We start from the raw sequence: 12073 nt of genomic DNA, 5'->3' as shown, positions 1-12073 counted from the left end.
CGATTATTTGCGAATTCTTATCTGGCACACAGATTTCTCTTTCAGAATATTGCCAATTTTTAAAGGAAACGCAACGGAGTCTGCGAAGATGCAATTAATGACTGAAATTTTCCTTGCCCCGCGACAAAGATAACGACTCATCCGGAAGCGCTCGGGATAATTTCATGTGCCGAAGACACTGTTACGTCTGCGAATCCGACGGATAACAAAGATACCGGTGCGCTCCTTGCATCCGCACTGCTCGAGGACGCAGCTCCGAGATCTGTGCCGCTCGTTAGACATCGATTGGTCAAGAAATCCGCATAAAGTCGGATAAAGCTGTCCTTCGATTAGATACCAGTTCTCCGTGCCGCACACACGCTATTTCACGTGCATCACGTACTGCGTCTTTCATCTCCTCCTCCTGACAAGTGCGGTAAACCAGCATTTTTTAAGTTCTTAGATATATCTTCTAGAATCTCCCGTAGCATACTCGGTAATACGTAGATATCAATAGGATCTTTCCGTGCTCGAAAGTGATTCCTGTTAATCGAACTGCAATTCGCCGAAAGTGTTGTTTAGTTAAATTCTCCTACTTCTGGAACTCGTGAATGAAAGTCCTGATATCTTTAGATATATAATGATATACTCATAATTATAGTATAATATATGCATATATATATATATGTGTTTTACGATTATATTATTTAATTTTTACTCTATTTAATTTTGAATTGCGTTTCTAAAGTGATCTTACTTTCCAAGATAATTAGATAAGAAGTGAAAAATTAAAAAATGCGAAACTAGAGTTGGATTTCGAAGCTAATCTGAAGATTTTTCGAGTATGGAAAATTTTACGCGTATTCCAATTTTTGTTGAATTTCTTATCTAATTGTCTTCAAAAGAAACACTTGACATAAATATATACTTGATACTTGACATAGATATTTTAAGGCATTGTTTAAAGTAATATAATTTATACATTTTTCCCAGAATATAATGAATTGTCTCTACCAGTACGTTTATTGAAACTAACAAGTGAAGATAATCTCAAACTAATAATTAGTCATCTAAGACCTAAGAGAATGCGTAGAAATTCAAGCCAGTATAATTTCAGAACTAGTTTATTGTCATTGTTTGATTTGCTTTATTTCTTAATTAGTTTCCCGAAAAATACCGAGGTGGGCTTTTGATCGCCATTGTAAAAATTAATTACGCAATTGAATTATCTTGGTCAATCGCATTGTAGAATGGATAAACATTTACACAGTGTGTATTCGTATAAATACTTTAAGAAGGGAAGGGGAGGAATATGGATTGCTTTATCTAAACAGAAACGAGACTAGGTCAAGATCGTAAAGACATAAAGACTACAATCGTATGATTACATTTACGAATCTCTTTCTGATAAAAGGAAAAGAATAAAACGAGACACGTGTCCATCACCGGGAAATCATGCATCGGTTGATTAATGTCACCGATACAGAACGAGATCGCTAAAATTAGCCAACGGTCATTCTCTTGAATATTCAGTGTTTTCTTCATCACGTATCGTACCGCCTTCATGTTGAAAATCGTCCAGGAAAATGTCGTTGCAATCTTTTTCACGTAAACGAAACAGCGTAGTGGTTTATAAAATTTGCGAAACTCACAATGAGCTCATCCATAAGGTGCGTTTCTCATTAGACACATATTATCCGCCACGAATAAATTGGATAAGTAAATTGACACGTTGATTAACGAGACGAAGCTCGAAGGAATTTGTCGAAGTCATGCTTCGTATCTCTCTATTGACTTTTTGCTGAACAGCACTTATGATAAGTCATAGTAAACAGTTATATTGATATTTATATGTATTAATTTATCGGCAAAATGATGAAAATAGTCCATCTCTGTCGTGTGATTATCGATTGCATATCTGTATTAACTTGTATAGAATGCATTTTTTTTGTACCATCGTACATTATTCAAGCTGCACCTTTATGTAAATGTAATAATAACAGTATTTCATTTACAAGATATAAATAGATAAAAGGATATAATTAATTCCAATTGGAACAATCAGAAACATAAACGCATACGACTATCTTTGCCATAATTATTTAAAGATTTCGCTTCAATATTCCATATAATACGCGTATAGTGTATCTGGTGAAGATCAAACTAGGATATTTAAGGACACGATTCATTATCCGCATACGTATGAAAATGACTATCGATTCGATGTCGCGATGCCTTTGTCAGACTTTTAATTAATAGATCGAGCGATTTTTTTTTCCTGACGAGAATGACACGACGGAAAATCGTATATATTTTCGGAGAGCAATACTTAAATCGGTTCGAGGACGATCAGTGAATGACAGTCGATTATGGACAATTTGAGCGGCATGTATTACCTGGTCCAGTTGATTATCCGGCTGATTATCCAAATTTTGATATTTTTGAGAGTACGTTCTTTACATCTAACCCGCTTACAATAAAAAGAAAACTGACAATAATATTCCTATTGCATTATTATGTCGACGTTATTGTATGCTTGTTACCTTGACCGACAACGACTAGGTCGTTTCGACGAATTATGCGAATTTTTATCTCTCGTTGTATGCAATGTGGGCTCGATTTACACTCGTAATTCTATGTGTCGCAGGACTTTGTCTTCCGCGAGTATACGTGGTTCGCCCCTGCGGAGGAGAATTTAGATAATGCGGGCTCGAAAATACGAGCCGTCGCGTCACAGCATCCCGTCGCCGACCTTTTCGTGTTTCTGGTTATTTGCGGGCTCCTCTTCGCGTTCATGATACTATCCGCGAATTCTCCCAAGAGCGGAGTGTCGAGCTACGATACGAGCAACATCGAGACGTAAGTTTTAATCGCCCGATAATCACTTGAGAAGGGAAGGATGAATTTAATTCAATTGAAATTATTTTACTTGATAATCAATTAATCAAAAGTTAGAGATTTAACCGAGATCTCTTTCCGTGCTTCGGCGACTCTCTAATAGGATTTCTATGGCTCTTGAAGAGGATCCGTCGTCCTTCTGGTACTCGAAAACCGTGGGATTTACGAGCTGCTTCAACGCTTGCGGCGACTCGATTGGTCTATCGCACGATGTCGTTTCCAAGATGCAGAATATCTCGCGTTCGGCTATCTCAAATACCAGGGTGTCACCACGTAAAGATCTCTACGGAAGAAATAGATCAATTAACATCAAGTCCTCTGTAACACTGTCCTTGAAAAGAGACGACTGCGATTATCCCCTACACAATTCGTTTTTTAGTCGAGACGAGACAAATTGTGCTCTTTGCTCTTGACATTTTTTAAAGTTCCTAAATTTTCTGCAATAACACAAATTGTATTTTCAACATTATGTCGCGCGATATCGCGAAATACGCGATGTGTGAGATAACGCAAGTGTTTGATAGACTTGATTTGATAGGATCCTATTTCGCGAAGTTAAGTAATCCTTTTCCTCTCTCTTTGCTTTAGAATCTAGAATCTCAAATTACAAAGCGCGTTCTAGCTGCGTTAAGCATTCTCAGAAGACGCAGGTGGGTCGTCTGGTTTCTCAAATGACACCCCGGGAATGGTTGATAAGACGCACTAGAAGCGGTCACGTCTATGGAAAATATCCGATTTAGATGAAGTAATCGACGTCGAAGGGATTTATTCGTAACAACTTGAGACAATTCGTCGCTTAATTCAAGATGAAAGCATCTTCTTCGTCTGAAAATGATTGCGATGGCTTCCTCGAGCATTTCTCGGCGATTTTTGATAATTATAACTATTTTCGACGATTATATAACCGTTTTCCTTGTTATTATTTGTATCGGTCTTTTACCAGGCAATTCTCCCGAGACTGGTTTTTATACTGGTTACATATTTTTATCAATGTTTATACACGTTGCGCCGGCGATATTACCGGATATAATCCCTGTAAATGGGATTACACATGTTTATAATCGACTTATAACGTGCATTAATAAACGTTTTATGACAGCTTGTGACTTCTTACCGATTGGTTCGGCATTTTTAACGGCGATCACCCCATTTGGCATATACGTTATCGGTATATAGATAACGAGACATATGAGCTGCACCAGCGATTTATTGCACTTGTCTGTATTACCTGCCATAAAAACGAAAGACGTCTCTATCTCTTCTGCCAGTGTCTTTCGCGTTTGGATTATGTGGATTACGTATATAAAGATTAAGTTCGATAAAACGATCGAAGAGCCATATTTAATAACTCGCATTTACGATAAAGAACACGCGGTAGAAAAATTCCATCAAATCTTATAATTTTTTTATAATTGGCATTATAGTTGTCTCTGAAACACAACTAAAAATATATAGAATGGAAATAGACGAATACAAAGGTCAAAAATATATAAATCGCTCGAGGTGTAATATTGCTGTAAAATGTGAATAGAAATAAAAAGGTGAAAAATACGTAGTCAGATTTCATGCTGCAACTTTTGTAAATATATTTACGAATAATATTAATATATTATTGCAAGATATATAAGCAATAAATTGTCGCGGTTGAATCCGATTAATATGTGGTTACGAGGTACAATCTGATTCATCTTAAACTCTGCCACGAGTCTGGGAATTTCTATTGATAAGATAAACATGCCGTCCGGAAAGGAATTACCCGTTAGAGAGTTATTTTGTAGGAAAGTCATTGCATAAATGTATAACTATAGTTAAGACACGTTACAGACGACTTAAAAATTAGGATACGCTTTTCGAATTTTTACGTTTGTATTATTAATTTAATATTAATGATATACGAACTAAATTATATATTACTAATAACTATAGCGGAATTAAATTACATTATTATTTGATACATATTTTGACATATTAATCCTTATTGTTAAATAATTCGTCATATGCTTATTCTTTGAACAGCTGATCCCAATCGATGAAACTATGGCAACGTTAAGGAAACAAACCGCTGTCATTGTCCAACGTGAGGGTGACGGATCGAATCGGGGAGTATTCCTTTTTCCTTCCTCTGTCACATTTAACGGTCATAAATCTACTAGCTATAAATCTAGATCGCGACAAGAGCCATCGGACAATTCGCTCCCTGGTTTATTCACGCTCGCCGTCATACAGACTCTAAGAGCAATCGTCGAAGGACGCGCCGATGGACCCTCCTCGGCGCCGACCATGGATATCAAGGACAGCAGCGACGAGGAGGACGAGAGAACGCGCGACATCCCGACGTTCGGTAAATTCGACGAGGCGATCGTGGTACGTAACGCCGAGGAGATCAAGAGCCCGGTGAGCCGCAGGCCCGCGAGTTCCAGGAGGACCAGGAGGAGCGTGACGAGCGACAGCACGAACACGTTGGCGTCCAACTCGCCGCGTGGCAACAAGCACGAATTCAGGAGGTAATCACGGCTTATTACCGATACGCTAATTGACAATAATGCGCATCCAGTGACGTCGGCTTCGTAGAATTTTCCTGTAACACATTTCTTCGTCGCGCGATTGTTGTATTTATAGATGCGAGATGTACACAGATCGAATAATATGTTTTAATCCGGCAGATACTCGAACAACGATGTCGGCTTTGAGAAATCAATGGGGGGGATCGGCAGCGATCCTTCGGACAGCGAGGAGAGCGACGACGACGATATACAGGGTAGCAGCGTCGCGAAGCCGATTGACCTGTACGATCCTAAGGAATTCGAGAACCTGGAGGCCTCGACGGAGGTCAAGGAACTGTTCCAAAACATAATAAGGCAAGCATTTGGCGTTCCTTTGTTAAAACATACAGATTTATTTGCCAAGTCGGAGCAACAATAATTAAATAGAAAAAAAGTATTAATAAAATTAATTAGATATAATAAAAAAATTATCGAATTTTCAAAGATTTGATTTATCGTTCTCGCAACCAAACGATTGATCTCGATCGTCGATCTATCCAGGTACGCGCCACAGAGAATCGAGCTCAACTACAAGCTGATGCCGTTCATTCCTGATTACATACCAGCGGTCGGCGACATAGACGCCTTCATAAAGGTGCCGAGGCCTGACGGAGTCGAAGATAAGGTCGGTTTGACCGTGCTAGATGAGCCCTGCACCGATCAGTCGGATCCGGCGGTGCTGCACCTGCAGCTGCGCAATCACTCCAGGAGCGCCGGCGCTGCTGCGAGACAGGCGGTCGTCAAGAGGATAGAAGACGCCGAGAAGAACAGCAAATCGATCGATAAATGGATCGACGATATGAATCAGCTGCACAGAAGTAAACATTTGCCAGGCGTGCAGCTAAACCGCGCGATGCCGGATATAGATGGATTGATGCAGCAGTGGCCGCCGCAGGTGGAGGACAAGCTCAACGAATTGCAGCTGGATTTATCGGAGCTTGACTGCGACCTGCCGCAACTGGCCGACGTGGTCTGCAACCTTCTGGACATTCCTACGCGGGAGAACGCCCGACTGGAGGCCCTCCACACGCTGTTCACCCTGTATCTGGAAATCAGAAATGTCGAGAGCCGGAACTTTAGTTAGCATTAGTAAATCAGACTGTATATAAGTAGTTAAGAGACAGCTTGAGTGCTCTAAGAGTCACGTCTGGTGTATTTATGTTTATAACTCGATATGAATTCATATTGGTATCTATATAAATTATACAGACTTGATAGATGCAAGATCTGATTGTAAACAGTCGCAATCGTGTCTCAATATCTCAAACATCCTTGTCTGATATATGCTCATTGCAGTACTCGTTTCCTTGTATCCTTTCGATTCTTCTCGCCCAACCAAGACCACAAGTTGCAGTCAAATAATTTATGAATGCATGGATAGCTCGCTAAAGTGTGGCATTTCTGGAGTATCCGAGCTCTAAAACGTTCGATCCTAGCTTATCGCGTTTCTCAGTTTCCCCGAGACGCACGCGGCCTCGAATGACCTCGACCCTTGGACTGCCAAGCATTGTCAGCGTATTCTTCCTTTCCTCACTTTCTCCCTCAGTCCAGCCTGAAATCGGACAACGACACGCGTGCGTCATGCTCGCCCGTTTTATCGGTCGGTCGGTCGGTCGCCGTCATCGTCGCCGCCACCGCTGTGCTTCCGCAATTGCGTAGCGATGAGTCACTGATGCGCATACCCACCGCCGATTCAGTCGTGCACCATATATTATTAATATTATTCTCCTCGTGCTTATACGTGTCACATGTCTCTCGTGCACTCCTGCGTACGTCAGCGTTATGGCATGGTGTGATCCGCAGCGACCACAGCGTGAATGAGAGAAGGGATGTGGCCAAGAGCCGATTCCTAAATTTTATCGCTCACAAACAATGAATCCGTCGACGCAAACTAGTGCCGAGAACAATAGAGGAGACAATGACAGCATCGATGTTTATAACTGCAACGAGGACGACGGAGAAAGGCTGATCAAGCCTAGAAACAATTTTGCATCGTACTCCAACGAGGATATCGATTCCGTGCGATTTCGGGTACGTCGAATTTTCTGGTTATCTTTCATTAATCTTTCTGTGACATGTTTTTGGGCTTGTCAGATGAATATTTTAAAATGATTCTGGCAAGTGTGTCGTTTCTAGAAGTAGATATCTATAGAGTAACTTTTTATTGTGTCGACACAGCACACCGCCAACGTTAACACAGCGTGCAGCGACATAGAGGCTATCTCGACAGGTCAGTCCAGAAGGCTGTATATCAGAGATATAACTCCAGGGGCGACTAATTTCATATCAACCAATTACGAGGTAATTGTTTAATAATTAATCTTTAATCGTTGCACCCATTGCAACCATCTTATCACCTCGTTTATATAAATAACATCTGTTTATGTTTTGATACTTGTTATATTATGCACCGTCTTATCTTCTCTTGGTAAGATAAATTAATGACAATCTTTTTTCCAGAGTCTAGATTATGACCCGTGCGAAAATTACCTTCTACAAGATGAAGAGAGAAAGAGAGGATACAAGTTTATCGTTAGGAAGAACTTTGCCAGATGGTTTATCTTTCTCCTGATTGGAATTTGCACCGCTCTCATAGCGTGCTTTGTAGATATATTGATAGAGGAATTATGTAGCTTAAAATATGGCTGGCTTAAGAAATGTATGTTTCCTACTACATTCAATTCGCGTAAACATGTATGGTGCCTTATAGTATATAAAATAATATGCATACCTTGTGTCGATAGATGTGGACCAATGTGTGATAGAAGGCTGTCTATGGTTACCATGCACGATGTGGATAGTGCTAAATGTAGTACCAGTTTTAATAGGTGCTATCTTAGTGTCCTATGTTGAGCCCGTTGCCGCAGGGAGTGGTATTCCGCAAGTAAAGTGTTACTTGAACGGAGTCAAAATACCGCGAGTAGTGCGCATTAAAACTCTGGCTGTGAAAACTATCGGTGTTATATGCACCGTAGTCGGCGGCCTAGCAGGAGGCAAGGTAAGCTGTTGATCGTCGTTTTCTCCAATTGTCAGGATTATTCGGCATCTCGCATTTTTTTTTTTTTCCTAGGAAGGTCCTATGATCCATTCCGGTGCCGTCGTAGCCGCGGGAATCTCTCAGGGCAAAAGTACCACTTTTAAGAAAGATTTGAAAATATTCGAATATTTTAGGGAGGATCACGAGAAACGAGATTTCGTATCCGGGGGCGCCGCGTGTGGTGTGTCGGCGGCTTTCGGAGCACCCATCGGTAAATACTATTAAATATTAACAGATATATATTGAGTGTCTCATTACTCCCCATATTATTTTCTTTTAACGATAGATTTTTTATCAATTTGGAGTCGATTTTTCTTTTCCATAAATTATTATACATGCAAAGTTAAAATAAACTTGGACTTTTTAGGTGGAGTTTTATTTAGTATAGAAGAGGGTACTAGTTTTTTCAATCAAAGCCTCACATGGAGAACATTCTTTGCCAGCATGATCACTACGTTCACTTTGAACGTGATCTTGAGCGCGTACCACGGACACCTCGGAGATCTTTCGTATCCTGGCTTGCTGAATCTAGGAAAATTCGACTCGATTCCGTATCAAATCTACGAGATACCTCTGTTCATGATGATGGGCACGTTCGGCGGATTACTCGGCGCTCTTTGGAACCACGTCAATTACAAGATCACCTGCTTCCGTTTGCGATTCGTGACGCAAAAGTGGCAGAAAGTGATCGAGGCTCTTCTGGTGGCGATCTTAAGCGCGACAATGGGATCCCTGATGATATACTTTGTCAATGACTGCAAACCATTAGGCAATGATCCCACTAAGTTCCCGGTTCAAATGTATTGCGAAGAAGGGCAGTACAATGCGGTCGCCTCTCTGTGGTTCCAAACCCCGGAAAGCAGCGTACGATCCTTGTTTCATGATCCTAAAGGTAATACGACACGCAACAGACAATGATAATAATAATAATCGAAAAACAAACGCAATATATAAATTATGTATTTGCAGGAGCTCACGATGATCTGACGCTAGCCATTTTTGTCGTATTGTATTTCTTTCTCGCTGCCGCGACTTTCGGCCTATCAATGTCGAGTGGCCTTTTTATTCCCTCTCTATTGATCGGATCCGCATGGGGTAGATTAATTGGATCGGGTCTCGCGAAGCTGTGCCCAACTTGCGTAAGAGACGTGAATTTAAAGTTAACACAACGTGCAGAGTAAAATATCAATTGCTATGTCACACATACACTTTCGTATTGCAGGAAGTATTAGATCCTGGCAAATATGCTTTATTAGGTGCTGCCGCGCAATTAGGAGGAGTAGTTAGAATGACGATAAGTTTAACTGCGATCTTAATAGAAGCAACTCAGGGAATATACTTTGGTTTGCCTGTCATAATAGTCCTTATAATGGCTAAGTGGGTTGGCGATTTCTTTAATGAGGTAAGTATCCTGCACGCCACATTTATAAATATCATACATAATACATATGCGTTTCCTAATAATAAAATATCTATCTGTCAGGGAATTTACGAGATTCACATACAAATGGCAGGGATTCCATTACTTCCGTGGGAGTCGCCTCCGCTCTCAAATAATATTTACGCAACTGAGATAATGAGTCATCCTGTCGTGACATTGAAGACTGTCGAAAATGTCGGGCACATTGTCGAGCTACTGAAATGCGTTACATTTAATGGATTTCCAGTAGTTGACCCACCAAGTAGCGATCAGGTAATAAGCATGCGCGAGCATTGATTGTCTCAAATTATTTTGTACATTTACTTTAACTGTATTGCTCTTTCAGGCCGAGATAAATTCGTACGGCCGACTACGAGGTCTGATATTGCGTTCCCAATTAATAGTACTTTTAAAAAACAAAGTATTTAATGAGTACGCGGAATTTTGGGAGAAAGCTTTAAGCATAAAAATGTTCAGAAACGAGTACCCTAGGTATCCAACCATCGAGCAAGTCGCCATCACCGACGAAGAGAAAACTTACACGATTGACCTGAGACACTTTATAAATCCTTCTCCCTATACAATACAACACGTTAGTAGTCTACGTTAAAATCTTTTTTATATGTAGAAGCATTTTAGACTTATATAATTTTTTTCTTATAGTCTGCCACACTGCCAAGAGCATTCAGGCTCTTTAGAGCACTGGGATTACGTCACGTACCAGTAGTAAACGATACCAATGAAGTAAGAATCCGATATAAATTTTACAATCTATCATGAGAACTGCATACTTAATTTATACATGTATTCCGTCTAGGTAATTGGTATTATCACTCGAAAAGATGTTGCCAGATTCAGGATATGGAAGCATCGTGGGAGAATGGGATTAGACGAACTTTTAATTAGTAACAAGATTTAATTTTCTTATAGAACTCCACTTTCCTCGAATTTTACGCGTTTAAAATTTCTAGTCTATTGTAACAATGTATTTTTACATGATAGACATGTATGTATACACACATATATCGCTAATGAGGCTCGAAAATAATTTGACAGATTATGGGAGCTTTCCAGCGAGCGACAAGTCGACACAAGTGTCGTTTTGTCTTTGTTACTCATTGCCAATAAAGAAAGATAGAAGGACGTTTGAGTCGACTTGAATAGAAATGCATAATTGCATTAAGAGAAGTACGTCAAGATCTTTCTATACATGTTTGTATATGTGTGTGTACATATAAGGCAACTTGAGGTATCATTTAGCTCATATTTTAATAATGAAGTTTTAATTATTTACAAATAATTCCCACCCAAGCCATGACCAAAGCTTAAAGAAAAGGTATACAGGTAGAATGACTAACAGTAACAGAAAATAGTATTCATACGACGATATATACATGTCGAACAGCTTTAGCTGATATTTTATCCTTCGAGATTGATTCTCCCTGATGAGATATTTACACTTAATATACTACAAATTTTTATATATGTATCCTGAAACAAAAAACGAAGTATTCTGTTGTACAATGAAAAATACATTTATTTATTTTTACAATCTTATCTAGTTTCCGTTGAACCCTATGTCAATTATAGTGTTGACCTTTCAGAAACCATACGGAATCATTCGAAAACCATATATCAATACTTGAAGGAGTAAATTTATATCAAACAAGCAAAAATGATTATACATACACCACAATCTTTCTAAATTATTAGAAGATTAAAAGTAATGTTTCTTGCTTCCAAGAGGAGATATTAATACTATTTTCATTCAATTTAATGTTTATAACACACGACTGCAACACATTCTTGAATTTCTGTTAATTTTCTACAACTCAAAAACTATATTCGTATAAATTTCTCGTTTCGAACAAATTTATTCTTTGAAGTATCGATTCTTTATCGACTCGATTTATAAATCACCCTGCATAATCCATAAATTCTCCACGACAATTGTACGACTTAAACGCGCATGCTTTTCTCAAATGCTTACGTTTGAATATTTCTAAAGGCATGTATTATTTGGCATCAGATTCACGCAAGTTTCAGCAAAACGTCACATCGTGCGACGAGGATGTGCCCGGCGTGTCTTTCTTTCTTGAAAACGTGAGTCCTCCGATTCGAGAGAGAGTCTCGTCGTCGAGAAAAATGCGTGTCGTTTTCCAGCGGGGGACGGCGGAGCCGCTTCAATTCCGTCCG

The 12073-nt window shown here is 39.6% G+C and overlaps 2 protein-coding genes and 1 long non-coding RNA gene across 5 annotated transcripts; 2 read left to right on the top strand and 1 right to left on the bottom strand.

Annotated features, from left to right (window-relative positions):
* The first annotated feature begins 273 nt into the window (after positions 1-273).
* Ift46 (intraflagellar transport 46) lies at positions 274-6663 on the top strand. Of its 3 annotated transcripts, XM_071723605.1 has the most exons (6): positions 280-415; positions 2627-2838; positions 2981-3150; positions 3466-5381; positions 5541-5735; positions 5922-6663. In XM_071723605.1, exons 4-6 carry the CDS (start codon positions 4915-4917, stop codon positions 6502-6504), a joined length of 1245 nt encoding a protein of 414 aa, XP_071579706.1. In that variant the 5' UTR covers positions 280-415; positions 2627-2838; positions 2981-3150; positions 3466-4914; the 3' UTR covers positions 6505-6663. The 3 variants fall into 3 exon arrangements, with proteins under 3 accessions (XP_071579716.1, XP_071579706.1, XP_071579697.1); XM_071723596.1 differs by having other exon boundaries at positions 2981-5381; XM_071723615.1 differs by lacking the exons at positions 2627-2838; positions 2981-3150 and having other exon boundaries at positions 274-415; positions 4894-5381.
* Positions 5750-6761, bottom strand: LOC139784499 (uncharacterized). The gene is made up of 2 exons (XR_011721584.1): positions 6632-6761; positions 5750-6465 (listed from the first exon to the last, which is right to left on the bottom strand). It is a non-coding gene; the product is annotated as an uncharacterized lncRNA (long non-coding RNA).
* Positions 6762-7080: 319 nt separating this feature from the next.
* On the top strand, positions 7081-11429 carry Clc-b (chloride channel protein 7). The gene is made up of 12 exons (XM_071723504.1): positions 7081-7451; positions 7599-7721; positions 7881-8079; positions 8165-8418; positions 8491-8668; positions 8825-9349; positions 9427-9596; positions 9680-9859; positions 9941-10150; positions 10224-10469; positions 10541-10621; positions 10695-11429. The coding sequence occupies exons 1-12, from the start codon at positions 7293-7295 to the stop codon at positions 10794-10796; spliced, it is 2427 nt and encodes an 808-aa protein (XP_071579605.1). The 5' UTR covers positions 7081-7292; the 3' UTR covers positions 10797-11429.
* The last annotated feature ends 644 nt before the right edge of the window (positions 11430-12073 follow it).

The sequence above is a fragment of the Temnothorax nylanderi genome, unplaced genomic scaffold (genome assembly GCF_030848795.1).
Source record: "Temnothorax nylanderi isolate EJ_2023f unplaced genomic scaffold, tnyl_v1.0 TNYL_tig0008_pilon, whole genome shotgun sequence".
In the NCBI taxonomy this organism is placed as follows: domain Eukaryota; kingdom Metazoa; phylum Arthropoda; class Insecta; order Hymenoptera; family Formicidae; genus Temnothorax; species Temnothorax nylanderi.
This window is presented reverse-complemented; position numbering and strand designations above follow the sequence as displayed.

What these genes read in the sequence shown, in the direction of transcription:
- Ift46 (XM_071723615.1), top strand. Translation starts at nt 4,915, where the DNA reads ATGGCAACGTTAAGGAAACAAACCGCTGTCATTGTCCAACGTGAGGGT. An exon ending in AACAAGCACGAATTCAGGAG is followed by an intron (nt 5,382 to 5,540) that starts GTAATCACGGCT and finishes TTAATCCGGCAG; the next exon opens with ATACTCGAACAACGATGTCG. An exon ending in CTGTTCCAAAACATAATAAG is followed by an intron (nt 5,736 to 5,921) that starts GCAAGCATTTGG and finishes CGATCTATCCAG; the next exon opens with GTACGCGCCACAGAGAATCG.
- Clc-b (XM_071723504.1), top strand. Translation starts at nt 7,293, where the DNA reads ATGAATCCGTCGACGCAAACTAGTGCCGAGAACAATAGAGGAGACAAT. An exon ending in TCGATTCCGTGCGATTTCGG is followed by an intron (nt 7,452 to 7,598) that starts GTACGTCGAATT and finishes GTGTCGACACAG; the next exon opens with CACACCGCCAACGTTAACAC. An exon ending in ACCCACCAAGTAGCGATCAG is followed by an intron (nt 10,151 to 10,223) that starts GTAATAAGCATG and finishes TTGCTCTTTCAG; the next exon opens with GCCGAGATAAATTCGTACGG.